The sequence below is a fragment of the Myxine glutinosa genome, chromosome 1 (genome assembly GCF_964187855.1).
Source record: "Myxine glutinosa chromosome 1, kmMyxGlut1.1, whole genome shotgun sequence".
Lineage (NCBI taxonomy): Eukaryota > Metazoa > Chordata > Myxini > Myxiniformes > Myxinidae > Myxine > Myxine glutinosa.
In genome coordinates, this window is record NC_136261.1 from 367,678,374 (window position 1) to 367,705,000 (window position 26,627).

General features: G+C 46.2%; 1 protein-coding gene across 1 annotated transcript in view; it reads left to right on the top strand.

Moving 5' to 3' along the window:
* Positions 1–1,850: 1,850 nt before the first annotated feature.
* Positions 1,851–26,627, top strand: part of LOC137414795 (E3 ubiquitin/ISG15 ligase TRIM25-like) — a 114,233-nt gene continuing 89,456 nt past the window's right edge. Inside the window, exons 1-5 of the mRNA XM_068100295.2 lie at positions 1,851–2,186; positions 6,885–7,500; positions 8,634–8,729; positions 10,643–10,876; positions 26,393–26,415. Of these exons, the coding sequence (XP_067956396.2) occupies positions 6,901–7,500; positions 8,634–8,729; positions 10,643–10,876; positions 26,393–26,415 (953 nt within the window). The 5' untranslated portion in view covers positions 1,851–2,186; positions 6,885–6,900. The remainder of the gene's footprint in view (positions 2,187–6,884; positions 7,501–8,633; positions 8,730–10,642; positions 10,877–26,392; positions 26,416–26,627) is intronic.

Below are 26,627 nucleotides of genomic sequence, written 5' to 3' on the forward strand. Positions count from 1 at the left end.
TGGCAGAAACAACCTCAAGTAGGCGTTTCTTATAACTGTCTACCAGTCCCTGACATCGACTGGGAGAAATTCTTGCCCACTCCTCCATGCGGAATTCTTTCAGCTGTGCGATGTTTGAGGGGTTTCTTGCATGCACAGCTCGTTTCAAATCCCCCCACAACATCTCGATGGGATTTAGATCGGGGCTTTGACTTGGCCATTCCAGAACCCTCCATTTCTTTCTTTTCAGCCATTCCTTGGTGGATTCACTAGTATGTTTAGGGTCATTGTCATGTTGCAAGGTCCACCTTCGGTTGAGCTTCAACTTTCCGACAGATGGCCTCACATTATCCTCAAGCACCCTCTGGTACAATGAAGAATTAATAGTGGATTCTATGATGGTGAGCTGCCCAGGCCCTGATGCAGCAAAGCTGCCCCAAACCATAATATTTCCACCATCATGCTTTACAGTTGGTATCAGGTTCTTGTGGTCAAATGCTGTCTTTGGTTTTCGCGAAACATGTCTTCTGGTTCTGTGGCCAAATAGCGCTGCCTTTGACTCATTTGTCCAGAGCACATTGGTCCAGAAGTGCTGGTCTTTGCCTTTGTGTTCATTGGCAAACTTTAGTCTTGCCCTGATGTTCTTTCTGGACAGCAAAGGTTTCCTCCTGGCACACCTCCCATGTAGATCAAATTTGTGCAGCCTCTTTCTAATGGTAGACTCGTGCACTTTGACATCAACAGTGGCAAGAGCTACCTGTAGGTACCGTGATGACATTCTGGGGTTCTTAGTGACTTCTTTCAGCATCTTGCGGTCTGCTCTCGGTCTGAACTTGCGGGGGCGGCCTGGCCTGAACAAGTTCGCAGTTGTTTGGAATCTTCTACACTTGTAGATGATCTTCCGGACAGTCGAATGATTGATTTCAAATTGTTTGGAGATCTTTTTAAATCCCTTCCCAGACTCGTAGGCATCTATAACCTTCTTTCTGAAGGCCTCAGAGATCTCTTTTGATCTACGCATGGTGACGCCGCACACTTCAACAATAAAGAGCAAACCAAACTAAATGTCTGAGGTTTAAATAAGATAGGTTCCTCCAAGATCCTCTCTCACGATGTTCTAATCATTTGCACCTGAGCTGGTGCACCTGATTCTAATTTTAGGTATTTGAAGTAGTGATAAATGTAGGGGTGTACTTACTTTTTCCACGTGCGAAATTTGCATTTATGTTTATTTAAATTATACAATGGACTACAAAATGTAAATGTTTCATGATATTTGTTATATTATATCACCTTTATCTATCAATATTGTTGAAATGAAGATCAAATAGCTGTATGTTGAAATATGTTGAAAAAGTCAAAACTTTACATGGGGTGTACTTACTTTTTCACGTGACTGTATCGTTTTTGGCTCAATCTGCTGTCTCCCGATGGTGAAGAATCACTTAAAATTCTCATATCCGGATCTGGATCATCACCAAAATCTACTCAAATCTTCCTTGTGACACACCCAACCTGTTCACCAAGTTTCGTTCGAATCCGTCCACAACCTTTTGAGATATCCTGCTTGCAAACAAACAGACAGGGATGAAAGCATAACCTCTGTCCACCTTGGGTGGCGAAAGTGACCAGTTTACGAAAAGAGCTACAGTTTCTACCTTGAATGAAATTTCAAATGGTAACAAAGAAATACCAATTGCACGTATTCGTATATTCTGAACCAGAGGAAAGTAAACAATTTCTCAACAATCAGTTGCAAAGTCTAATTCGAGATTAGAACGTCCAAAGGTCTCACACTAATGGAGACCGATCTCTGGTTTATGGGTGAGCACCAAATCTCAATCCAATGGAAACTCTGATGCCAATGGAGTAATTAAAAAAACGTTACAATCACAAGGCAACAATCTCTCTGTTAAAGAAAGTTCAACAACATTCAAAATTCGAACAAGTAAAACATGAAAACAGAAATAGATCTTAAACTCGTCCAGAATCCTTCACTTCTGTAGAAAAAAAAATCAAAATCGTTTCAGTTTGTGACGTATTTTTAAATCCAGATAAACAAGAGAGAACATTTTACGGCACAAGGATGACGTCATCACGTTTCTGATCAGTGACGTTGGTCGTTGGGCACCCGTGACTCCTCCCTCTATCTGCTTCGTTTCTCGGAAAGATCGTCATTCGAGTCACAAACGACTTCACCTGGAGAGGTAATGGAATGTTCTTTTGATTTACCTCGAGGGAATGTTAAATTGATGATCTAGTTAATCGATCATTGTAAATGTTTAAAGGTGTAGTTCGATCTTATCAATAAATCATTGCCTTCCATGAACATGACTGTGTAACATCATTGTTTTTCAAAGGGATTTGTTATCAAGAAAACTTTTACTGCCTATAACAAGTTTTTAAAAACTAGAAAGCATCTGAAAATCCAAAGCCCGTTCGCGTACGTTTGTAGTCAGTCTTCTTCTTCTTTTGTACGCTCAAAATAACGAAAACAGTTTTAAAAAGCACAAAATGAAAATTGATGATCTGTATGTAGCCTTGACCTTTGAGCTTTAGATCTAAAAAAATAATCGTCTTCTCGCTTTTGATTGGTGAACCTATGCTGTGACCCAATATGCAAATTCTTAAAATTTCAGGTCAATTGGAAGAAAATTGACGATTTTATGCAACTTTTACCTATTTTTAATTTATTTTTATACAAGATCGAGGCTTTTTTTAAAGAGCTAGCACATCAAACACAAAAAACAATAACGGACACGTAAAACAATAAAGGGAGGGGGAGACAAGATTGGGAGAGACACAGTAGAAAACAGGGACATCCATGGCACAAGCACAACAGTAGAGAACAGGGACATCGGGAGAGGACTGGGGGGGGGGGGGGGGGGGAGTGGGAGGAAAGGGGTACACGGTACAAAACAAATTGAGACTACAAGGAATTTCAGGAATGAAGTCTGGGATTGAAAGATTTGGATTTGGGGTGTATTAACGGGGGTAGAAAAGATCAAGGTTTTGGATGGGGGGAATGGGGATGGGGAAAGTTTTGGATTTGACCTTTTGATGTAAAAACAAACAAAAACAAACAAACAATGGACTCCTACCTTTTGATTGGTAAACCAATTCAGTGACCCGATATGCAAATTCCTGAAATTTCAGGTGAATCAGGTGAAAAATAATGATTTTATGCAATGTTGACCTTTGACCTTTTGATCTGAAAAAAAAAACAGTTGGTTTGCTGATTTTGATTGGTGAACCAATTATGTGACGCAATATGCAAATTCTTAAAAATTTAAGGTCAATCAGTTGAAAATGTACGATTTTATGTGATGCTGACCTTTGACCTTTTGACCAAATTATTAATTTGCCTTCTCTGTATTTATCATAATAATGGTTTGGTGAAAATTTGATGACAAAACTCAAATGGTAAATTTAAATTTCAGGTCAATTAGATGAAAATTGATGATTTTATATGATTTTGACCTTTTTGATAAAACTTAATTAGCCTTCTCTGTATTATCATTATGAATATTTGGTGAAAATTTGATGACAAAACTCAAGTTAAAAAGTTACGGCCCAAACAGACACACACACACACACACACACACACACACACACACACACACACACACACACACACACACACACACACAGATGATTACAATGCCCCGTCTCCTGCTATCCAGGGGACGGTCTAACTCGAGAGTTCATAGAACACTTTACCCTACACAGTCTTGAGAAAAAGGATATGAGGAGGATTTTTAAAAAACTCTCGCTTTGTGTTTCCGAGCACATTCTATGTTTTCTACGTGCTGCAATTTTGTCTGAATCGCAATATTCCCCAACGCTGAGTGCAAACCGCAAATATTCTGTCCAGGTTCTCCTGAACATAAGGGTTTTTAAAAGTGCCAACAAGGCATTTTGTGTTCCCCAGTGTTCAAGTATATAATTCAATTTAAATAAAATATAGATTTTCAAGGTTGTAGAAATGATTTTTTTTTTGTAACTTTACTGCCGTCAAAATTCCTTCAAACAAAATGTGTATTTACACATTACATTGGTTATTCATGCCTGTTGTTTGTGTCCTTTATGATGACTTAAAATCTAAGTTTTCTGTTTGAAATGGTTTTCAATTTTGTTTGACTCCCAGAAAGGCAGACAGCCTGCGTAGATCCTTCTTCCCCTTCCAAAATAAAGTAAATAAAGTAAAATAAAGTAAATCCTTCATTCCCCTTCTTCCCCTCTTATCTTCCCCCTTCCAAAACCTTGATCTTTCTACTCCCGTTAATACACCCCAAATCCACCTCTTTCAATCTCCGACTTCATTCCTGAAATTCCTGGTAGTGTCAATTTGTTTTTTCCCATGTCCTCCTTCCCCACCCGCACCCCCCCCCCCCGGCCCTCTCCCATCCACAGATCTCCCGATGTCCCTGTTCTCTTCTGTTGTGATTGTGTTCTTTCCACCCTCTCTCCCACTCCCTTTATTATATGTTTTATGTGTCCGTTTATGTCTTTTATGTTTAGTGTGCAAGCTCTAACACGAGCCTCGATCTTGTATACAAAAAAAACCCTAACTCCTCTGGCGCTTGTGACAAGATTCCGTACAATTTGCCAGATTCACAACCAAAGTACTGCTAAATTGCAGGATCATGTTCCAATTCGTGTTCGACAGTGTTAAAAATATATAATTAAATTGAAAATCAATTAGATCACCAATCATAGACTGATGTCTGCAGACAGATAGATATATAGAGTGAACTAATTGCTTAACCCTGCTTTGCTCTTCTCACGTGGAGTAATGAGTGCTAGGGATGATAGACTGTCATTCTTTTTTCGACGTCTTTCATCTGTCACTGGGACTTTAATTTGTATCTGACAATTCACAAGTGATGTCATGAACTTGGTAACAACAGCCCGGGAGTTAGCCACTCAATGTATGGAGATGCGAGGGGCAGGGGTGGAGGTTTCTCCCAACAGCGATTGTGTGGGTTGAAGAAAGAACAGCTTTACCTTTGCAGAAGGTGGTTCTTCATAGTTTGTCGGACCACACTACTCTGTCCTGTGTTTGACATCCTGCCAGAGCATCATATAGGGGGAAAAGAAGTGTAGGGCAGTGAGAGTCACCTTATGAAAGACCTTTCTGCTCCGAAAAAGGATCTCATTCCACCGATCTTCTCTGGGGCCGAGCAAATGGAGAGTGAAGCAGCGAGATTTGAGCTGGCCTGAACGTGACCACTGGACCAGATCCAGCACATGATGGTGGTGCTTTTTGGACATATTAGTTTGTTGTGAAGAGGTGAAGACGACAACTATATCTTTAGTGATGGAGATCATCCAATGTATCACTGCCGTAATCGAGGTCATCACCGAGCTTTGCAGCAGTTCCCCATTTTTAAAGGACTCCCAAGGACACAGCACACAAACTCTGAGTGCTTTTTCTGTACCAGGCGTGCCCATAGCAGATGTGGCATGCACATGTACTCCATGGCATGGTGTGGCCACTCCGCAGTATTTCATGGAATGGCGGGATAACGGAATCTGGTCGAAGGCACTCGTGAGCTCACTAGCAAATGGATACTTCCACTGGACAATTATATGGAGGGTAGGATGTACAATGGGCATCATAATCTACATTTGGCATTAGTGAGGGTTGTGGTTTTCTGTGCAGGGATGGGGCAATTGAGGAACAAAGGAGTTTACCCGTATAGTCAGCGTGGATTTTGGAAGATTAACTATGAAGGGGTTACTAGAAGAACATGTACATCCTGGAATTGCTGTGGAGGGTCGGAGGACTGAGAGCCAAAGTGGCAATGTCTGTTGTATCTATTCGGATGGGGCCATGCTGGAAAATAGACGGTAGAAAACAGAGACCAATCACTGCTCTTCAAGGCGTTGCTCTCGGCCTGCCTGTGCCCGTGGTGATGTAGCGGCTGCGGCACCAGCCGTATTGTTCGATGCCTGATTTCTGGTTTGTTTTTTATTTTAGTGCCATTATATGCGCGATTCTGGCTCTATGTATGGGTGCTGTGTCAAAAGGAACAAAGGACTGGATTGCAGAGGCAACTACACACAGGGGATTAATTTACCCATAATCCCTCGCTAATTAACAAGCCCCACCCCTCTGATGGGGACGAAGATACAAGTTTAGCCGACATACGGTCCACACAAATTCCCTACGAATGGTACATCGAGGTTGCTTCTTCACGACAACCGGAGCAGACTAATCTACGCAATTTACCTGGATTAAGGTATCCCTACCACCCACAAACATAATAGTTTTTGGCAATCTGGTGACCATGGAAAATGTCCAAATATGGAGACTGGTGAACTCGAGGTGAGTCCGGTGAGTAGTGGTTGGATCTGAGTCATCTATGTTGCTAACTCTTTCATCCACAAACGCACTTGTCAGGTCTGCTGAGCACTTGTCGGCACGAGTCATCCCATCCGGTGTTATTTACCAACACGACAGGGGCGTGAACTCAAAGACCCTAAGATCTTAAGCCCGCCACCTTAACCATTAATTGCCAACACCAAGCTTCACTCGGCGATGCAACGCCTTAACAACAAAGGACCGATCTGAAAGTTAGTCGGGTTGCAAATCAAATTCAGACTTTCCAGCTCAAAGGTAATTGTGCTGCTACCTTTGCACCATCCTGTGTCTAGACACCTGGCCAATGCAATAAAACATCATTCACACCGAGCAAAGTGAACGAGCAAGACACTAAGTGGACTTTTTATTTTATTTTATTACCTATGCCAACACGAATCCCAGTCGAATATACACTAAATAAATAAATATTAAATCTATAAGAAATAGTCATTCCAAGTTGATGTTAAGTTGGTATATATTTATCTATTTTTCTGTCCGTGTGTCATTCATTCTGTGTGGGTTCTTTCTCACCCACCAGGTCCTCCCCGAAAGATATGGCTTCTTCTTCTTCTTCTTCTTCTGCTTCTTCTTCCTATACGCTGGTCAATGTGGAGGAGCTGACATGCAGCATATGTCTTGACCTGTTTAAGGAGCCTGTTACACTAATCTGTGGCCATTCATTTTGTAAAAAATGTCTGGAGAGCTATCGCAAAAATGATTCGTCCATTTGCTTATGTCCCAACTGTCGTGCCATTTTCCCTCCAACACTGAGGTTCAAACAGAATATCCTGCTTGCCAGCATGGTGACGCAGGTGAAGCTGAAAGATAAACAGGGTGGATCAGGGGGTGAAGGTCGAGGTGTACGTTGGGATGAATATAACGATCGCAAGTCAGGAAACAATGAGAACTTCAATGAGTTTTGCCAACCAGAGGCATTGAAGCCGTGCATACCGTGTGAGAGCCTGTGCTGTGAGGGGCGCGTGAAGGCCAACGCAGAGAAAGGGCATCATGGAGTGAACGTGGCGGGCCAGAATGGGAAGCCAATCCAACTTTCCTGCAAACATGATGGGATGTTGCTATGCCAGATGTGCAAGACAGGACAACAACAGAACGATAACATCTTTGCTGCAAAGTTTGCGCAATCTGAACTAAAGGTCAGCAAATAAGCAGAAATTGTTTATATTTTATGCATAAGATTTACCTTTTCAAAAGATTGGGTCAAATTGACAATAAAACAAGAAAAGACGTCAGGCTGTAGCCTCACACGTATGATGAAAATCGAGAGAATCAATAATTGATTGATAAATTGATTAATGAAAATGAATAAATAATCTTAAAGGATTGAAACAAATTGACCATAAAACAAGGACATAATTAATTTCTTAATCAATTGGCTGATGGCATACCTAAACCACCACTGTTTCATACGAATCTGTGACTTTTTAAAAATTAATTAATTAATCCAATAATTAAATAATTAATCGATTTATTGACTAATCAATAAATCAAAAATACCCTTTACAGCCAAATCACTTGGTCATTGTCGTGTCCAAGTATCAGCTTCCTAACTCAAAAGGTGCCTGAGATATTGCCCTGATAAGAAAGGAAATGAATAAGTATTCCTTGTAGCAGAGACCCTTAAAGACCCCGAAGACCCAAGAGAACCAAAAGGCCCTGAAGACCCTTAAAGACACAGAGGACCCAAAATATCCTGAAGACCCAAAATACTCCAAAGACCCTTAAAGATCCAAAATACCCCAAAGACCTAAAAGACCATGAAGACCCAAAAGACCCCAACGTCCTAAAATACCCCAAAGACTGAAAATATTCCAAAGACCCATAACAAGCCAAAAGACCCCAAAGACCCTCAAATACCTCAAAGACCCAAGAGAACCATCGATAATAAATAAGTAATCAATCAATTAATTGATTAATCAAAAAATGAAAAATACCGTTTTTGCCAAAGCACGTGCTCACTATTGTGCCCAAATATCAGCTTCCTAGCTCAAAGGATGGATGGATGAGATATCACCCAGACAAATGAGAGAACCTTGACCTTTGACTGATATAGTCAAAAACCATTGACAGCCTTGTCCTTTGGAACCCTCTGGTAAAGGTTGATGTAAACAAATCCAGAATTAATTATTGCAATAATAATTAATTATTGATCCCTCCTGATCACACTGTTTTTACCTCCGCAATGGAATCGACTTTGCACAGTGCTTGTTGTTCTGCTTTGTCACAAATTTGCGACATTCTTGTTGTGGAGTCTCCGTATTCTTCACAGGACAAGTTGACTGCAGAAACTCCTCGTGTGAGTGAATTGATACAGAACGTGACGTCAGACTTGAAGCAGCGGCAGCAGGAACTCAAGGATACACAGGTCGAGGTCACATGAAATGTTCTGTTATCTATCTATAATTCCAGTAATCTCTGTGTGTGTGTGTGTGTGTCTGTGTGTGTGTGTGTGTGTGTGTGTGTGTGTGTGTGTGTGTGTGTTTGTCTGTGACCGCTGTTTCTCGACAACTACCGGTCCGATATACTTGAAACTTGCCAGGTATATTGCTGGGGACCCGAGGATGTGCCTTTTCAAGGTTTGAAATTAATCGGAGAAGTAGTTACCGAGCTATGGCGATTTAGCCGTTCGCCGTTCGCTTTGGCTTTGCGAATGGACCAAACCATCTCATGTAAATAGAGGGGGGGGGGGGGGGGGGGTTCTGTGGTCGTTGCGAATGGACCAAACCATTTCATGTAAATAGAGGGGGGGGTTCTGTGGTCGTTACTGCCACGTGGTTTCAAAGTTTTTTTTTGTTGTTGTTGTTTGCACGCATGCTTTTTTGCACGCACGTACGGGCACCCACGTACGGGCACGTCCTAGTTATAATAATAATGTCAAGTCAGCCCTGTGGTTTACACCGCTGGGTGACGAATAGCCATAATGGTCCTTTATTCTGAGGCGTGTAGCCGAAACTGGCGGTTGGTCTGTCGCGCACGGTGAGGGAACCAAAGTGCTTACCTCAGACAGAAGCACATGGGTTTATTCCCGAACCAAACACCATGCAAACGAGACAAGGAAAATCAACAATAATGGTTTAATGAAATAAAGCACGGCAAAATAAAGGTTGAGGTAAAACTGAATCCTAATTTTAGACGTCTCCACTCAGACACAAATACACAACAGGGGAATGGTAAAATAAAATAAATTGTTTCTTTTAGTTGGCCGGCACTCAGCTTGCTCAACGAGATCGTTGAATGAAGTCGGTAGTACAGGGTGGCCAAATCCAACGCTTCCCGTGCCTGAGCGCCCAATACGTGCCGAGTCGACGATGGCGACGCACACAGAGCCGTTGAGTGAGCTGTGAAGACGGCCCCCTTTTTTTTTTCTCTCTCTCTCTCTCTCTCTCTCTCTCTCTCTCTTTCTCCCTTTCTCCCTTTCTCCCTTTCTCTCTTTCTCTCTTTCTCTCTTTCTCTCTTTCTCTCTTTCTCTCTTTCTCTCTTTCTCTCTTTCTCTCTCTCTCTCTCTCTCTCTCTCTCTCTCTCCAAAGCGCCCAGGAACCGGCCAATTGCCGCCTTATTGCTCCTCTTCACGATCGCAAAAGCTCCACAGAAGCTCCAGAAAGTCTCCTCACAGGCACACATGAGACCAAAAAGTGAACGCCAGAGACAAAAGCCAGACCGAGAGAAAGCTCACAAGACTCTTCTTTTTCCTGATCTCAAATCTTCAAGCTCTGACGTCACTCTATGCAACTATCCGTGCCCACTGGAAGTTAGGGTTGGAATTTGTAATTTGTTGCGGGTGCCGGAAATAGCTCGCCTACTCTTCGTGAAGGAAACCGTGGACCGTCAAGGGATCTTTAATGTACACCAACTAATGCTGCCAGATGGGACGCCCTCCAAGGGACAGCACACACATTGATGAATCACCCTGCCTGCAAAACAGCAGGATGACAGTTTGTTACTGGGCATAGTTAGTTTATGACTGGGCCTAGTTTCAAACTCAAGCTAGACGGCTCAGAAGCGAGCGTGCGTAACTCTAGGCTATCCTACTTGCCCCAAAAGATGGATGAGTTCAGTTGAAAAAGAGAAGTTGGACTTTGTAAGGTTGGCAATATGTAACTTGATCTCCTAAAACGTGTATTGTTAAGTCTGGGGAATTAAGTAGAGGTGAGGGAAGAGGTAAAAATTTATAGATGGGATCAATCCAGATGATCGGTAATGGAAGATCTCCAACCTATCTACAGTTTGAAAGAATTGCATAAAACATGTAAACTGATGCAAAACAATGATGTTTTATAGGATCTGGGCAACCAGATTGAGGAGATGCTGCAGGGGAAGCGAATCAAGTTTGACCATGTCATCAACATGACTTTGGATTTATTGAAGAAGAAGCTCAGTGAGAAAAACAGAATAAATATCTATTGGCTTGAGCAGCACATTCAAGATTTGAAGCAGGAAATGGAGGAACTCCAAAGAGTGGAGTTTAGCTTAAAAACAACACTCAATGAGCTGGAGACAATTTCGACAACAAAGGTGAGATGGATTAAAGTTGTTGCTTGCACGAGTACAGCCATTATATGATGTGCCCAAATGGCTTCTATTCTATATTTGCAGAGTTCAGGAGCATACCATTGGTTTGTGTGCGCAATCATTCCATAAAAGTTATTTAATTGTGACATAAATGCTGTTAACATAAATGTTCAAAGTACACTTAGTTTTGCTATGTTGTGTGTTGAGTTGGGTTGATCTGCCTTTTTCCACACGTACTGAATCTAGGAGTCTTTGATGTAAGTGCACCATTCCAACAATCAGACTGCAAAGGTATATCAATATGTAAACGGTGCAATGAGGCTGTCTGGATTATTCTGAGGCTTCGTATTATGCAACATAAACGACGGCTCCATGCATGTATATACAGACATGGCATTTAATATGGAATATTTTTTTTTCTTGACTTGGGTTTACGTTCTTAACTCAGTATATCAATCTGGTGAGTTTATTTTACACTTTGGTGATTTATTTGTTAAAAGAACCATGTCACTGATTGTCTGTCGCAGCAAGAAGTCAGCAACAGGATTATATCACAGGTGGCGTGGCAAAATGTACGGACAGGTGCATTTGATGATTGGCTTCACAGTCGGGTATACAAGGGTTTTTGCATTCTGTATTAGTGGAAAACAACTGCTGCACGTCTCCAAAAGTTATTGTTCGCTTCCTCTGGAGATGGTCCGTCAACTCGACGATGCTGTTTGTCATGGAGTGGTGGCTTTACGAAATTACGGCATGAAACAGCGTGCTATTGCTCGGCAGTATGGCATCACTCAAGGTCAGGTGTTAAAGATCCTGAAACGAAATGCTCAGAGGGGTGTCCCTACTCCAATACCGAGGCCAGGACGTCCCCGCAGAACCACAAGGAGGGATGATCGCCAGCTGCACCGGTTAGTCCGCAATGGCCGTACCAAGTCAGCTAATCGGCTTAGGGCTGAGTGACAGCAACTGACAAATGTGCCTGTATCCAGAAGGCTAGTCAACCAACGACTAGTTCAAGCAGGCTATCGTGCCAGGCGTCCCCTGAGAAAGCCACACCTGACCAGACAACACCACCAGCGCCGATTGCAGTCGGCCAGAGAGCACCGTCAATGGCAGCCAGGACACTGGAATCACGTGATCTTCAGTGACGAGTCTAGATTTCTGGTCTATCATCAAGATGGCCGCGTCCGAGTGCGCAGACAAGTGCATGAAGCCTACAACAAAGATGGTATAGTGCCAAGAGTCCAAGCTGGAGGTGGTGGGGTCACCGTGTGGGCTGCTTTTCATGCAGGGGGCAAAACTGACCTGCTTGTTCTGAATGGAAACCTGAACCAGTTCAAGTACAGGGCCATTCTGGAAGAAACATTGCTTCCATTTGCTCATGCAGCCTTTCGAGGAAACTGTCTTCCAAGATGACAATGCACGGCCTCATCATGCTCGCATGATCCAACACTTTCTTGCTGACCGTGGTGTAGAGCATCTGGAGTGGCCTGCCATGTCCCTGGATATGAATCCGATAGAGAACTTGTGGGCAGAATTAACGCGTCAAATCGACCACTTGGACCAGCAGCCGACCTCTGTGCGTGAATTGCAGCAGGCTATTGTCACTGCATGGCAAGCGATTCCTGTCCAAACCTTGGCAAATCTCGTAAACAGCATGCCTCAACGTGTACGTGCTCTCCTGAATGCTGGTGGGGGTTACACGAAGTACTGAACTGTAATTTTACTGTCCGTAATCCCAGTCGTAATGTAACTTTTGTTTTTGTTTAAAATTTTTTTGGCTAATGTGCAAAATAAAGAGATACTTCTGGAAAACGTACAGAAGTTTAACACAGTACTGTCCATGAATTGAGTTCGATATCAGTTTACATCACTTTCAAGGATCAATTCATTTGTTTCGAAATGTCAAATGTGGTTTTTGTTTCTTTTAAAGGTCACATTAACAAAATCTAGAATAATTTCAACATAATTCCAATGAACTTTTGGTTCTAAGACATCTTGAAAAGTAAGTTCACCCCCACAAAAAAAATATTCCATATTAAATGCCAAGTCTGTATACAGTCATGTGAAAAAGTAAGTACACCCCATGTAAAGTTTTGACTTTTTCAACATATTTCAACATACAGCTATTTGATCTTCATTTCAACAATATTGATAGATAAAGGTGATATAACACAACAAATATCATGAAACATTTACATTTTGTATTCCATTGTATAATTTAAATAAACATAAATGCAAATTTCGCATGTGGAAAATGTAAGTACACCTTTGGCTCGAATCGGTGGTATTGCCCCCTTTGGCAGAAACAACCTCAAGTAGGCGTTTCTTATAACTGTACCAGTCTCTGACATCGACTGGGAGAAATTTTTGCTCACTCCTCCACACAGAATTCTTTCAGCTGTGCGATGTTTGAGGGGTTTCTTGCATGCACAGCTCGTTTCAAATCCCCCCACAACATCTCGATGGGATTTAGATCGGGGCTTTGACTTGGCCTTTCCAGAACCCTCCATTTCTTTCTTTTCAGCCATTCCTTGGTGGATTTACTGGTATGTTTCGGGTCATTGTCATGTTGCAAGGTCCACCTTCGGTTGAGCTTCAACTTTCCGACAGATGGCCTAACATTATCCTCAAGCACCCTCTGGTACAATGAAGAATTCATCGTGGATTATATGATGGTGAGCTGCCTAGGCCCTGATGCAGCAAAGCTGCCCCAAACCATAATATTTCCACCACCATGCTTTGCAGTTGGTATCAGGTTCTTGTGGTCAAATGCTGTCTTTGGTTTTCGCCAAACATGTCTTCTGGTACTGTGGCCAAATAGCTATACCTTTGACTCATCTGTCCAGAGCATATTGTTCCAGAAGTGCTGGTCTTTGCCGAGGTGTTCATTGGCAAACTTTAGTCTTGCCCTGATGTTCTTTCTGGACAGCAAAGGTTTCCTCCTGGCACACCTCCCATGGAGATCAAATTTGTGCAGCCTCTTTCTAATGGTAGACTCGTGCACTTTGACATCAACAGTGGCATGAGCTACCTGTAGGTCCCGTGATGACATTCTGGGGTTCTTAGACTTCTTTCAGCATCTTGCGGTCTGCTCTCGGGCTGAACTTGCTGGGGCGGCCTGGCCTGAACAAGTTGGCAGTTGTTTGGAATCTTCTCCACTTGTAGATGATCTTCCGGACAGTCGAATGATTGATTTCAAATTGTTTGGAGATCTTTTTAAATCCCTTCCCAGACTTGTAGGCATCTATAAATTTCTTTCTGAAAGCCTCAGAGAGCTCTTTTGATCTAGGCATGGTGACGCCGCACACTTCAACAACAAAGAGCAAACCAAATTAAATGTCTGAGGTTTAAATAAGACAGGTTCCTCCAAGATCCTCTTTAACGATGTTCTAATCATTTGCACCTGAGCTGGTGCACCTGATTCTAATTTTAGGCATTCGAAGTAGTGATAAATGAAGGGGTGTACTTACTTTTTCCACATGCAAAATTTGCATTTATTTTTTATTTAAATTATACAATGGACTACAAAATGTAAATGTTTCATGATATTTGTTATATTATATCACCTTTATCTATCAAAATTGTTGAAATGAAGATCAAATAGCTGTATGTTGAAATATGTTGAAAAAGTCAAAACTTTACATGGGGTGTACTTACTTACACACACATATATATATATATATATATATATATATATATATATATATATATATATATATATATATATATATATATATATATATATACATACATATAATCTCCGGAGTGGTTTTTTGCATACCTCAAACGGGACTCAAGGTGCGCTTTGTTGAGTAATGGCTTTCTTCTTGCCACCGTACCATACCGGCCAGACTTGCAGAGTGCTTGGGATATCGTTGTCCCATGCATGCACACAGTGCCTATTTTTTTTGCCATAAAGGCCTGTAGCTTTTTCAAAGTTGCCTTTGGCCTCTTGGTGGCCTCTCTGATCAGTCTCCTCCTTGCTTGGTCATTCAGTTTGGAGGGACGGCCTGATCTAGACAGGGTCTTTGTGGTACAATATGCCTTCCACTTCTTAATGATTGTCTTGACTGTGCTCCAAGGGATATTCAAGGCTTTTGCAATATTTGTATACCCATCCCCTGATCAGTGCCTTTCCACGACTTTATCCTGGAGGTCTTTTGAAAGATCCGTGGTGCTCAATGCTCATGGTTGTCGTTGCTGTGGAATGCAATACCCAGCAGAGGAAACGTCCAGGAACAGATGATTTTATTCTGAAATAATAATCAGAATCACTACAGTTTAACACAGGTGGAGGCCAATTAACTTGGTGTGTGGTTTTTAAGGTGAATGGTTACAGCTGAGATAATTTGCAATTGCTATTATAAGGGGGGTGGACACTTATCCACCCAAGATATTCTATTTTTGTATGTTTAACCAGCAGGAGTACCCGGCGTTGCCGGGAGGAGTGGGGGGTGGGGAAGTTGGAGAGGGATGGGTGAGGAAGGAAGTGGGTGGAGTGGAAGGGGGAGGGGATGCGGAGGTGAGGGGAGAGGGAGGGGAAAGATATACTACATTTACATCTTTTTGGGGGTGGGTTGGCTTTGACGGGCCTCTCCGTTTTGGGGGAGGGGAGAAGGGAAGGAGGATTTTTTTTTCCTTGCAAAGAGTGCTTCATAACCTCAGTGATGCACAGGTAAAAAAAGGAAATTGTAATACCCTCTGCCACCATCACCAGGTGGCGCTACATGGTACACATTTACATCGAGAATTTACGTCATTCTTCCGGTCCACCACACCTCCGAATGAAGGCGCGGCCACATGGCCTATGTTACCCCCCAGCCAAAGTTGTATTTGTATTTGTACCCCGAGTAAAGTATAAAAGCGTTTATTGCTGGCGTATCTGGCGTTGCTCAAGCGAAAAAGAAACATTAACATATTTGAAATGACGGCAAATATAATGGAAAAGCAATTGCATCCAAATCAGAATCAATCACAAATATCAAATCGTCATTTTACCTTTTCGTTAAATATATGTGCCGTTCATCACATTTCTGAGTTAAGTATGATGACGTTCAGGAAGAAGAGGAAGCTTACCACCAACTTCGAACACTTGCGGAATTGTTTTATTATTTGTGTTCGAATGTCTGGTGATTGTTTTGTATTTATTTATGTGAATGTGTACTTGTATATAACTTTCATTAATCATAAAGGCTTAGGAACTATAGAGGGATTTTTTTTTAATCCAAAAAAATGAACATTAAAAAAAAAAAAATTCCTTAAAAACACTTCCAGGCAGTCACTGATGAACCTCTGAAAGTTTCACGAAGATCCGTTCAGCCGTCTCTGAGAAAAATGGCGACACAGGCTGGAGACTCTCTTAAACAGCTCTCTTATATAGTAGACAAGCTGAAAGCACCCGGCGTTGCCCGGGTTCTTTTTGAATGAATTTACTACTATAATTCAGCTTTTACCCACGGCCGTAGAAGATTGACTACCATAATTCCGCTCAGCTTTTAATTGCGAAATGGGCCCAGCCAGGCCGATGCGGCCTCGACCGGCCTTGCCACCTAGCCTATAACCTTCCCGGGCCCCGTCCCGACATTTTTTTTTTTTTTTGAATGAATTTACTACTACAATTCATCTTTTACTCGTGGCCGTAGAAGATTGACTACTATAATTCAGCTCAGCTTTTATTTGTGAAATGGGCCCAGCCCGGCCAAAGCGGCCTCAACCGGCCTCGCCACCTTGCCGAAAACCTTCCCGGGGCCCGTCCCGACATTTTTTGTATTGGAGGTTTCCTCCTATCTTTCACCGTTCAGGAGATTAGCTTGCGCAGACAAACAAACAAAAACTTTCTTTTATAATATAGAGAGATTAATTTTCTGAAATTTGTAGAATTTGTTTTTCAGTTGGACGTTGTGGGTTACGATGTGTAAATAAAGGTGTGAAAAGTCTGATTTAATGCAATTTAATTCCAGGCCATAAGGCAACAAAAGGTGAAAATTTTGAAAGGAGCTGTAGTGAATAGGGAGGAACAAACCGTGAATGACAAGGCAAAATCTGCGAATGGTGAGGCAAATCCCGAGAATGTCGCGGATAATCTGCGAAGGTCTATGAAAGTCCAGGAAATGGCGAGACATAACCCGCGAATGTCGAGGAAAATCGACCAAGGTCGATGAAAATCCCGTGAATGTATGCCGCGGCATTGTTTCAATGGGGAAAAGTGGGATACGTTATAGGTTCCCGGCAGTTCCTGATTCATGGAGGAAAAAAATTTAAGTTTAAAATGTTTTCGACTGCAAATGTGCATGATTACAGTTTCACAAAAAATGCTTACGAATTTTTTAAAATGACGACACCAGGTATCATTTCCAATTTATTGCAAGAATGCACTTATAGTTTACTAAAAGTGCTTAACCAGCTTAACCATACCATACCGTGAAAGTAAAAAAAACACAACACCATCATGTACCGTTTAAAAAAAATTATTTTACAAACACACGCAACTTTCAAATGGTGATGGTGATGAATTAAAATCCCATGAATTCCTCGAACCTTGAGGGCGACCCAAATGATGGGGCAGCAAATTCGTGCACTAAGGGAGAGCCAGGAGAGGGAGGAGAGGTGAGGACTCTGAGAATGCTGGTGAAGAAGCTGAGAGGAAGGCAGGAGAGGGTGCTGGTGGTCTTGAGTTGGAGGGAGCAGGGCTGAAGAAATGGGTGATGGGGAGCTGCCTGACACATTGTTCAACATTTCGATGCAGCTCTTTGTACAGGAGCAGCACATCATCCAAGCCCCTCTTGAACTTGAGGTACCTCTCCACGATTGGGTCAGTATCTTGCACCCTGTAGACAAGCACCTGCATGTCATGCAGTAACTCGTCCAGGAACTGGTCTGTGAGATTGGACCTTGGCACCTCTTCCTCATTACTGCCCACCTCCTCCTTCTCCTCCTTGGAAACCTTTGGCATGGCGTCCAACTCGTCCTCGATGAGCGGGTTTAGGAAACGGTTCAGCATCATGGTTTTCAGCATGAAGTACCTCGTCTGCGTGTTGTCCTCAATCCATATTCTGAGAGTCTTCTCCATCCTTTCCATGTGGACATCCTGGACATGGGTGACCACCTTCGTACTCGATACACAGCTCGCTGAAAATTTCTCACGAATGGCCTTTTCCTTATTCTGTATGTAGGGAATGATGGATTCGTTCACACCGTAATGCCTGCCAACAGAGGCCGCACTCTCTCCTCTTGTTAGGCGGTCGAGCAGCTCCACTTTCTGGCTCAGGCACATCACTTTCTTCTGTCTTTTGGTCGTCGATGCATCTCCGGCACTGGTCTTGCGCTTTGGAGCCATTATTGAACGATGAGCAGAACAAGTCAAAAACACAGGTTGAAGCAACGGGGCGAGAAAATGATTGAGATCGAGGACCCAGTCTGTATATGTAGGATTGCGAGCATTGTGGGTAGTTGCGGGAAGTACTCTGCCCATTGTTTGTGGGGGATGTTATCGGATGTTATTGAGCCTATCTGCTAATTTCAGTAATAGATTTTATGAATCATTTGCATTCTATAATTCACGGAGGATGACGTGTCTTAGTCGTTGATGGAACATCCCCCAAAGCGTTTTCATTGTGTAACATCTCTGATGATGCTTCACCGTAAATTGCACACCAATCAATTTAATGACGCGTTTGCATTCTATAATTCATGGAGTTGAATTGTTTACACATCTGGTGGAATATCCAGAGAAGCTCGCTTGTAGTGCGGCTAACATTCACGCACGCGAAAGCCATGAAAACGCAAATCACACAGCAGTGAATGTACGGTACTGTACTGTACTGTATAATCAGGTCATGCTCGCGGTTCATAGATTTTTTTTGGCGTATGTCCAGCTGCTTTATGCGTGGCTGGTGAAAGATGAGTTTTATATATGTGCCAAGCTAGCTGCTAGGCTAGAGGCTTGTGAATTTTTTTTTGTGCCCCTGAAAAACCGCGAATTCGCCGAACACGACCGCGAATAGGTGGGAAAAATCCACGAATTCGTGGAATACAGCCGTGAATAGGGGAAAAAAACCACGAATTTGTGGGACACTTTTCTGCGAATAGAGAAACCGTGAATGGCTCGTGTAAAAGCTAACATTGATCACAAAAAGACAAACTGACACATAAAACATATGATAAAGGGAGCGGGAGAACAAGATGGAGAGCAGGGACATCGGGAGATCTGTGTGAGGGAGAGGGCTTGGGGGGAGGAGGCATGGAAAGGGTGTTAGAGGTAAAAAACAAACAAAAAAAAAAACACACCGTGAATACGCGGATTCCGCGAATAGCGGAGCGGCGAATAGCGGGGTCCCACTGTATATATATATATATATATATATATATATATATATATATATATATATATATATATATATATATACAGTGGGACCTCTAAATCCGAATTTAATTCGTTCCAGCGGCAGTTCGGATTGGGAAAAGTTCGGAATTAGAAACTATTTTCCTCATAAGAAATAATGGAAAGTGAATTAATCCGTTCCTGGACCCCAAAAACCCATTATCAAGACACTGTTAACTGCAAATACACATGATTCAAGGTAAAATAAGATGAGTAATTGCCCTAAATATCTAATAATAATAATAATAAAAAAAAGAAATAAATGTACTAACATGAAAATAACTGCATTTACCTTAGTGGAGAGTTCTGATGGTGCATGTGGAAGCTGGAGAGGAGGAAGGAGGGAGAGGGTTTTATTGCTTGGAAGGTGAGGCACCTTCCAAGCTAACATCAGATGACTGTGCTTCTGGTGTTTGCTCTCTTTGTCTCTTAACACCACTTGTAGAGGGTTGGGGCTCACAAGGCTTGCTTTCTTTAGAGAACCACCTCTCCAAAGTTGCCTGGTGTTGGCGACTTTTCTTAACTTTTCAAGTTAATGCTCCTGTTAACCACTGCTTTATTAGGGTGCCAGTTTTCAACAATGGCCTGTGTTTTAGACCAATGGAAGCACAGTTCTCTAATTTCAGCACTGGAAATATGAACGACGCTCGCGGCGGGAAATATGAACGACGCTAACGCTATGTTGGCGGTTCGGTTATAGAAATACATTCGGAATTAGGGACAAAATTTTCTCGAATTTACGGTTCGGAATTAGAGTAGTTCGAGATGAGGGGCGTTCGGAATTAGGGGTCACTACTGTATATACGATTACTAAGGCAACCAAAATGCGGACAAAAAAACAACCAAACAGAACTCGCACCTATTTTTATGCAAAATGTTAAAGAGCAGGTTTTCGTCTCAGGCGACTTTTTATTTATCTATCTATAATTCCATTAATCTCTGTGTGTATGTGTGTATGTGTGTATGTGTGTATGTGTGTTTGTATGTTTGTCTGTGACCGCTGTTTCTCGACAACCACGGGTCCGATATACTTTAAACTTGCCAGGTATATTGCTGGGGACCCGAGGATGTGCCTTTTCAAGTTTTCATATTAATCGGACAAGTACTTACCGAGCTATGTCCAAAAAATGATTCAACCAATCAGAGAGCAGCGAGTTATCGCGTGTGCCGAACGTGGCGAACACACTCTGCCTCGGACGGCACATTTGAGAGCGTATTCATTTATTTCACGTTGGCAAACTATGTTGCCGCTATGTTGGCGTTAAACTATGTTTTAAAACTAATTAAAACCATTTCATGTAAATAGAGGGGGGGGGGGATTGTCACTGTACTCGCAAGCCGTTCGCCGTTCGCTTTGGCGTTGCGAATGGACCAAAACATTTCATGGACCAAACCATTTCATGTAAAGCGTTCGCCGTTCGCTTTGGCGTTGCGAATGGACCAAACCATTTCATGAACCAAACCATTTCATGTAAATAGAGGGGGGGGGGGGATTGTCACCGTACTCGCACCCACGTACCCACGTACCCACGTACGGGCATTGCACCCACGTACGGGCATGCCCTAGTCTTATTATAATTCACCAAATGTCTGTCTGTCTGTCGTTCGAAGATCCCGCAAAAACGCTGAACCGATCGCAACGATATTTTGGGTGGGTAATCCTCGGACCACCTGGAGTAAAATAGGCTATATTGTTTTTCCAATTTTCCAGTTTTTCCAAACAGGATGGAATAATATTTACTGATATGAACAGTGATATGGCTTTTATTGAAATTCTACAAATACTGTTTTTTCTGCGTACCAGGAGAGAGTAGATCGACTCCTGACGAACTCTTCCTATATAAACGTGCGGCTCCGCAGTAACACGGCAGCATGTGCAAAGCGACTGAGAAACCGGTGTAGCGGCCGCTTCCGTGTTACAGATTCGGCGCGCATTTTTCACACATGAACGTGCGACTGAGAAAGACGTGTAGTGGCCGCTTCCGTTTTGCAGAATTCAATCTTTTTTCAAAATGGGCACCATGTACTGTTTAGATTTTGATGATTTGCGTGTGATATGATTCAACGAATGTTTATATGAATCGTTTAAAATAAAAAAGCCTTCAATTTCTGATATTTTGCCTTTTCATTTGGGCTTCCCAATTGAAGCCCCGCCCATAGGGCGGATACCGTTGCTAGTTTACATAATATACAAAGGTTTATTCAGGCTAACGTTCATAGCTAAAGAAAATGAAGCATTGTACTTAAACAAAATACCAAGATAGTATTGTAGCGACCCATGGGTCCCCCAAAGCTCGAGACCAGCAACAGAATCTCCTGGCCCAAGCCGGTGACGTAACCGGCGGCCAAACCGCGGCGCCGAGGTTATAATCCTTTGCACCTGTCGGTCACATGACCACCAAAGCGTGCCACGCCTGAGAGGCGGGGCTTTGGTTCTGATGTTTGCTTTTTGGTTTGGATATATATATGCGAACCCGATAAACGGGCTTTCAGAGTTCCCGAGATGATTATACAATAAACATCTTCTCGGACGAGTTTGTGTCTTGTCCGTCACTTCGTCCGTCTCAAGCAGGAGCGCTGCTCCTTCACTGGTGACCCCGAGTTTACGACACGCGATGGACACGGCAGTGTCCCTCAAACTGCCCACTTTCTAGGAAGCACATGCCGCCGTCTGGTTCGCTCAGGCGGACTCCCAGTTCGCCCTGCGTGGCATTACGGAGGACACCACGAAATACCATTACGTGGTCGCCGCGCTCGGCTCCATGACCGCTGCCTGAGCCTCCTCCAGAGCCCGCCCGCTGACGGCAAGTACGACGCCATCAAGGCACTTCTTCTGGGCGCTTTCGCCCTCTCCCCGGCTGAACACGCACGACGCCTGCTCGACCTTCCTGAGCTCAGCGATACGCGCCCGTCCGAACGTATGGACTACATGCTCGCGTTGCTCGGCGAGCATCCCTCGGATTTCCTTTTCCAAGAGCTTTTTCTCCGCCAGCTCCCGGCCCAGGTCCGGGTCGCCCTGGCAAGCACGACCATCACGAACCCCCGCGACCTCGCCAGGGAGGCCGACAAGATCGATTCGGCAAGCCCGCTCGTCGGAGCGGCGAGCCAGCTCGTCGGGGTGGCTGCCGGGAGCCCGCCTGCCGCCCAGTCGGCACCCGCGGCGTAGTTTCCCGCCCGACGCCCGCGACACAGCTTCCTTCCCGGAGGCCGCCGGGCCGGCGCGACTGGCAGCGGCGACGCCGCGTCACCCGGTCCCGACGCGTCGACCGGAGCCCCCGCCAGACCCGGCCTGGTGTTATTTCCACGCCAGGTTCGGGCGGCGGGCTCGATCATGTCGACCCCCGTGCACGTTCGGCAAGTCGGGAAACGGTCAGGCCGGCGCTCACTACCAGCCAAGAGCGCCGGCCGTTCCGGAAACCTGCTATTCATCGCGGACCAAGCGTCGGGGCGGCGTTTTCTCTGTGACACCGGCGCTCAGCCGAGCATCATTCCCGCTTCGGCGGAGGACAGGCGGGCCGCCATTTGCGGCCCCTCCTTAATCGCGGCCAACGGCTCCGCCATCCGCACCTTCGGCCCACGCACCGTCGCCCTCCGCTTCGGCAGCCAGCTCTTTCGCTGGGAGTTCGTGACGGCGGACGTCCCCATGGCTTTGCTCGGGGGCCGATTTCCTTTGCGCCCATGGGCTGCTGGTCGACGTTAAACGTCGGCGTCTCGTCAATGCCGAAACTTTCAGCTCGCTGGCGTGCGCCTTGAGCCATTCCGCGCCCACCGAGCTTTCCTGTGTCCTCCCGTTGGCAGAAGACTTCGCGCATCTCCTCGCGGAGTTCCCGGCCCTCACGCGACCGACGTTTTCGGCCGTCGCGGTGCGTCACGGCATCGAGCATCACATTCCCACTACGGGCCCGCCGGTGTACGTCCGAGCTCGCCATCTCGACCCAGCCAAACTCGCCGTCGCCAAGGCCGAGTTCGCCCCGCTGGAGCACCTCGGCATCGTGCGGCGCTCCGACAGCGCCTGGGCCTCGCAGCTGCACATCGTCCCGAAGCCGGGGGGCGGATGGCGGCCATGCGGCGACTACCGCCGCCTCAACGACGCCACTACCCCTGACAGGTACCCCGTCCCGCACATCCAGGATTTTAACGCCCGGTTGGCGGGGCGGACCATTTTTTCAAAAGTGGACATGATTCGGGGGGTACCACCATGTGCCCGTCCGCCCGGCCGACATCCCGAAGACGGCCGTTATTACACCTTTCGGCCTCTTCGAATTCCTCCAGATGCCCTTCGGCCTCAAAAAACGCGGCACAGGCGTTCCAGCGCCTGATGGACGGCGTGCTGCGCGACTTGCCGTTCCTCTTTACCTACCTGGACGACATCCTCGTCGCCAGCACGTCCAGAGCCGAGCCCCTCCTCCACCTCCGGACGCTGTTCGGCCGCCTCAGCGAGCACGGCTTGATCGTCAACCCGGCCAAAATGTCACTTTGGTGCGGCGACGATCGACTTTTTGGGCCACCAACATCACCCGGAACGGCGCCGTACCGCTACCGGCCAAAGTCGAGGCCATCGCTGCTTTCCCGCGCCCCCGCTCCGTCAAGGCGCTGCAGGAGTTCCTCGGGATGGTGAACTTTTACCACCGCTTCGTGCCCCGAGCTGCGCAACTCATGCGGCCCTTGTACACCGCCCTCCGCGGCCAGCCGGCGAAGCGCGACGTCGTCTGGTCCACGGACATGGACGCTGCTTTCACCAGCGCGAAATGGGCACTCGCCAACGCCACGCTGCTGGCCCACCCGGTACCCCATGCTCCCATCGCCCTCACCACGGACGCCTCCGACTACGCCGTGGGCGCGGTTCATGAGCAATGGGGTAAACGGGGGCCTGGCAGCCGCTCGCGTTCTTCAGCCGGCAACTCCTGCCCAACGAGTTGAAGTACAGCACTTTCGACCGCGAGCTCCTCGGGTTGTACCTGGCCGTTCCGCCATTTTCGCCACCTCCTGGAGGGCCGCCCGTTCACGGCCTTTGTCGACCACAAGCCATTGATATTCGCCATGGCCAAGGTCACGGAGCCATGGTCGGCCCGCCAGCAGCGCCACCTCTCCGCCGTGTCGGAATACACCACGGACATCCGGCACGTCGCCGGAAAGGACAACGCCGTGGCCGACTGCCTTTCTCGAGCCGGCGCCAACGCCGTCCACCTCGGCGTCGATTTCGCCCCTGATGGCGACGGACCAGGCCACACGGCACGGTGCAGGCGCTCCCGGGTGGCGGACACAGGCCTCCGCTTGGCTGACGTCCCCTTCGCGGACACGGTCCTGCTTTGTGACGTCTCCCAAGGCCGACCTCGCCCCGTTGTGCCGGTCACCTGGCGGCGTCCCAATTTTGCTTCGCTCCACGGCCTCTCACACCCGGGCCGGAAGGCATCCCAGAGGCTGGTGTCGGCACGTTTCGTCTGGCACGGGTTGCGACGGGACGTCCGCGACTGGGCCAACGCCTGCACACCCTGCCAGCGGGCCAAGGTCCACCGTCACACCCAGGCTCCGCTGGCTCCTTTCACCGTGCCCGAGCGACGTTTCGACCATGTCCACGTGGACCTGGTGGGTCCCCTGCCCCCATCGCAGGGGTTCACCCACCTGGTTACCATGGTGGACAGGACCACCAGGTGGCCGGAGGCCATGCCCCTCGCCTCCACCACCACCGCCGACGTGGCCCAGGCGTTCATCGCCACCTGGGTCACGCGTTTCGGCGCACCGGCGGACATCTCGTCGGACCGCGGCCCACAGTTCACGTCCGAACTGTGGGGCGCGGTCGCCCGCACATTGGGCGTTACCCTGCACCGCACCACGGCCTACCACCCCCAGGCCAACGGGTTGTGCGAGCGGTTCCACCACTCCATGAAGGCCGCACTCATGGCCGGCCTCCAGGACGACGGCTGGGCCGACCGGCTCCCGTGGGTCCTTTTGGTCCTCCGCACGGCTCCAAAGGAGGACCTCCAGGCATCCACCGCCGAGCTGGTGTACGGCCAGACCCTCCGCGTCCCGGGCGAGTTCGTGCCCGACGCCACCAGCGCCTGGTCCGCCGCGCGCCAGCGCATGGACTTCCAGGAGGCCGCCCAACGTTTCACCCCGGTGCCCACGTCCCGCCACGGCGACCCCCAATCCTACGTCCCCCCAGCACTCCGCACGGCGGAGTACGTCTTTGTGCGCCACGACGCGCACTGGGGGCTGCTTCGGCCACCATACGACAGACCCTTCCGGGTCCTACGACGGGACAACAAGTCCTTCGTCGTCAGCATCGGCGGCTGGGCGGACCGGATTTCGGTGGACCGCCTCAAGCCGGCCCACATGGACGTCGGCCAGCCGCCACGGCTGGCTCTCCCACCGCGGTGCGGCCGCCCCCCGTCCGGCTACCTACCCGCCACCACACCGGACCCCCCCCCCCCCCCCCGCGACCAGCCAGGGGTCGTTTCGGTCGGGTCATCCGGACCCCCCTCAGGTTGACCTTCCTGGACCAAGTCGATTCTGGGGGGGCGTGTGTAGCGACCCATGGGTCCCCTAAAGCTCGAGACCAGCAACAGAATCTCCTGGCCCAAGCCGGTGACGTAACCGGCGGCCAAACCGCGGCGCCGAGGTTATAATCCTTTGCACCTGTCGGTCACATGACCACCAAAGCGTGCCTCGCCTGAGAGGCGGGGCTTTGGTTCTGATATATGCTTTTTGGTTTGGATATATATATATGCGAACCCGATAAACGGGCTTTCAGAGTTCCCGAGATGATTATACAATAAACATCTTCTCGGACGAGTTTGTGTCTTGTCCGTCACTTCGTCCGTCTCAAGCAGGAGCGCTGCTCCTTCAGTATGATGAAACACAACCTCAGGTTCAATGTCACTTAAAACAAATCTAGGGAAGTTCCCTATTTTCCCCCTAGAGATGACAACTTTACTCCTTGACCCATTGATTTGGAACTTCCATGTTGTGCAATAACTATCCAGACAATGATGTTCAGATGCAGGTCAGCGACATTCCTGACTAGCACAGTGGTCTCGTCTGCATATGATAACATCTACAGCTTCAAACAAACAATGGACTAAAGGTGATAATTGAGTTAGTTCTTCTGCTAACGCTCTGTTTTTTTTTATTTTCAGGACCACAGTGATCTGCTTGACAGGTAGGCCTGGAGCCTTTTTTACTCAGTTGCTTAACTTGCAATGATGTCCCTGCCACCTGTCCTATTTTCAAAACAATATGAATCGAACATTTGTTGAGAAAACCCAGCTGATATAAGAAAACTTTGATTGAAGTAAGAGTTTTATGAATACATTTAATTCCGTGATCATATACGAATATTCAGACACCAAAAAGGATGTTTTTATGCAGAGT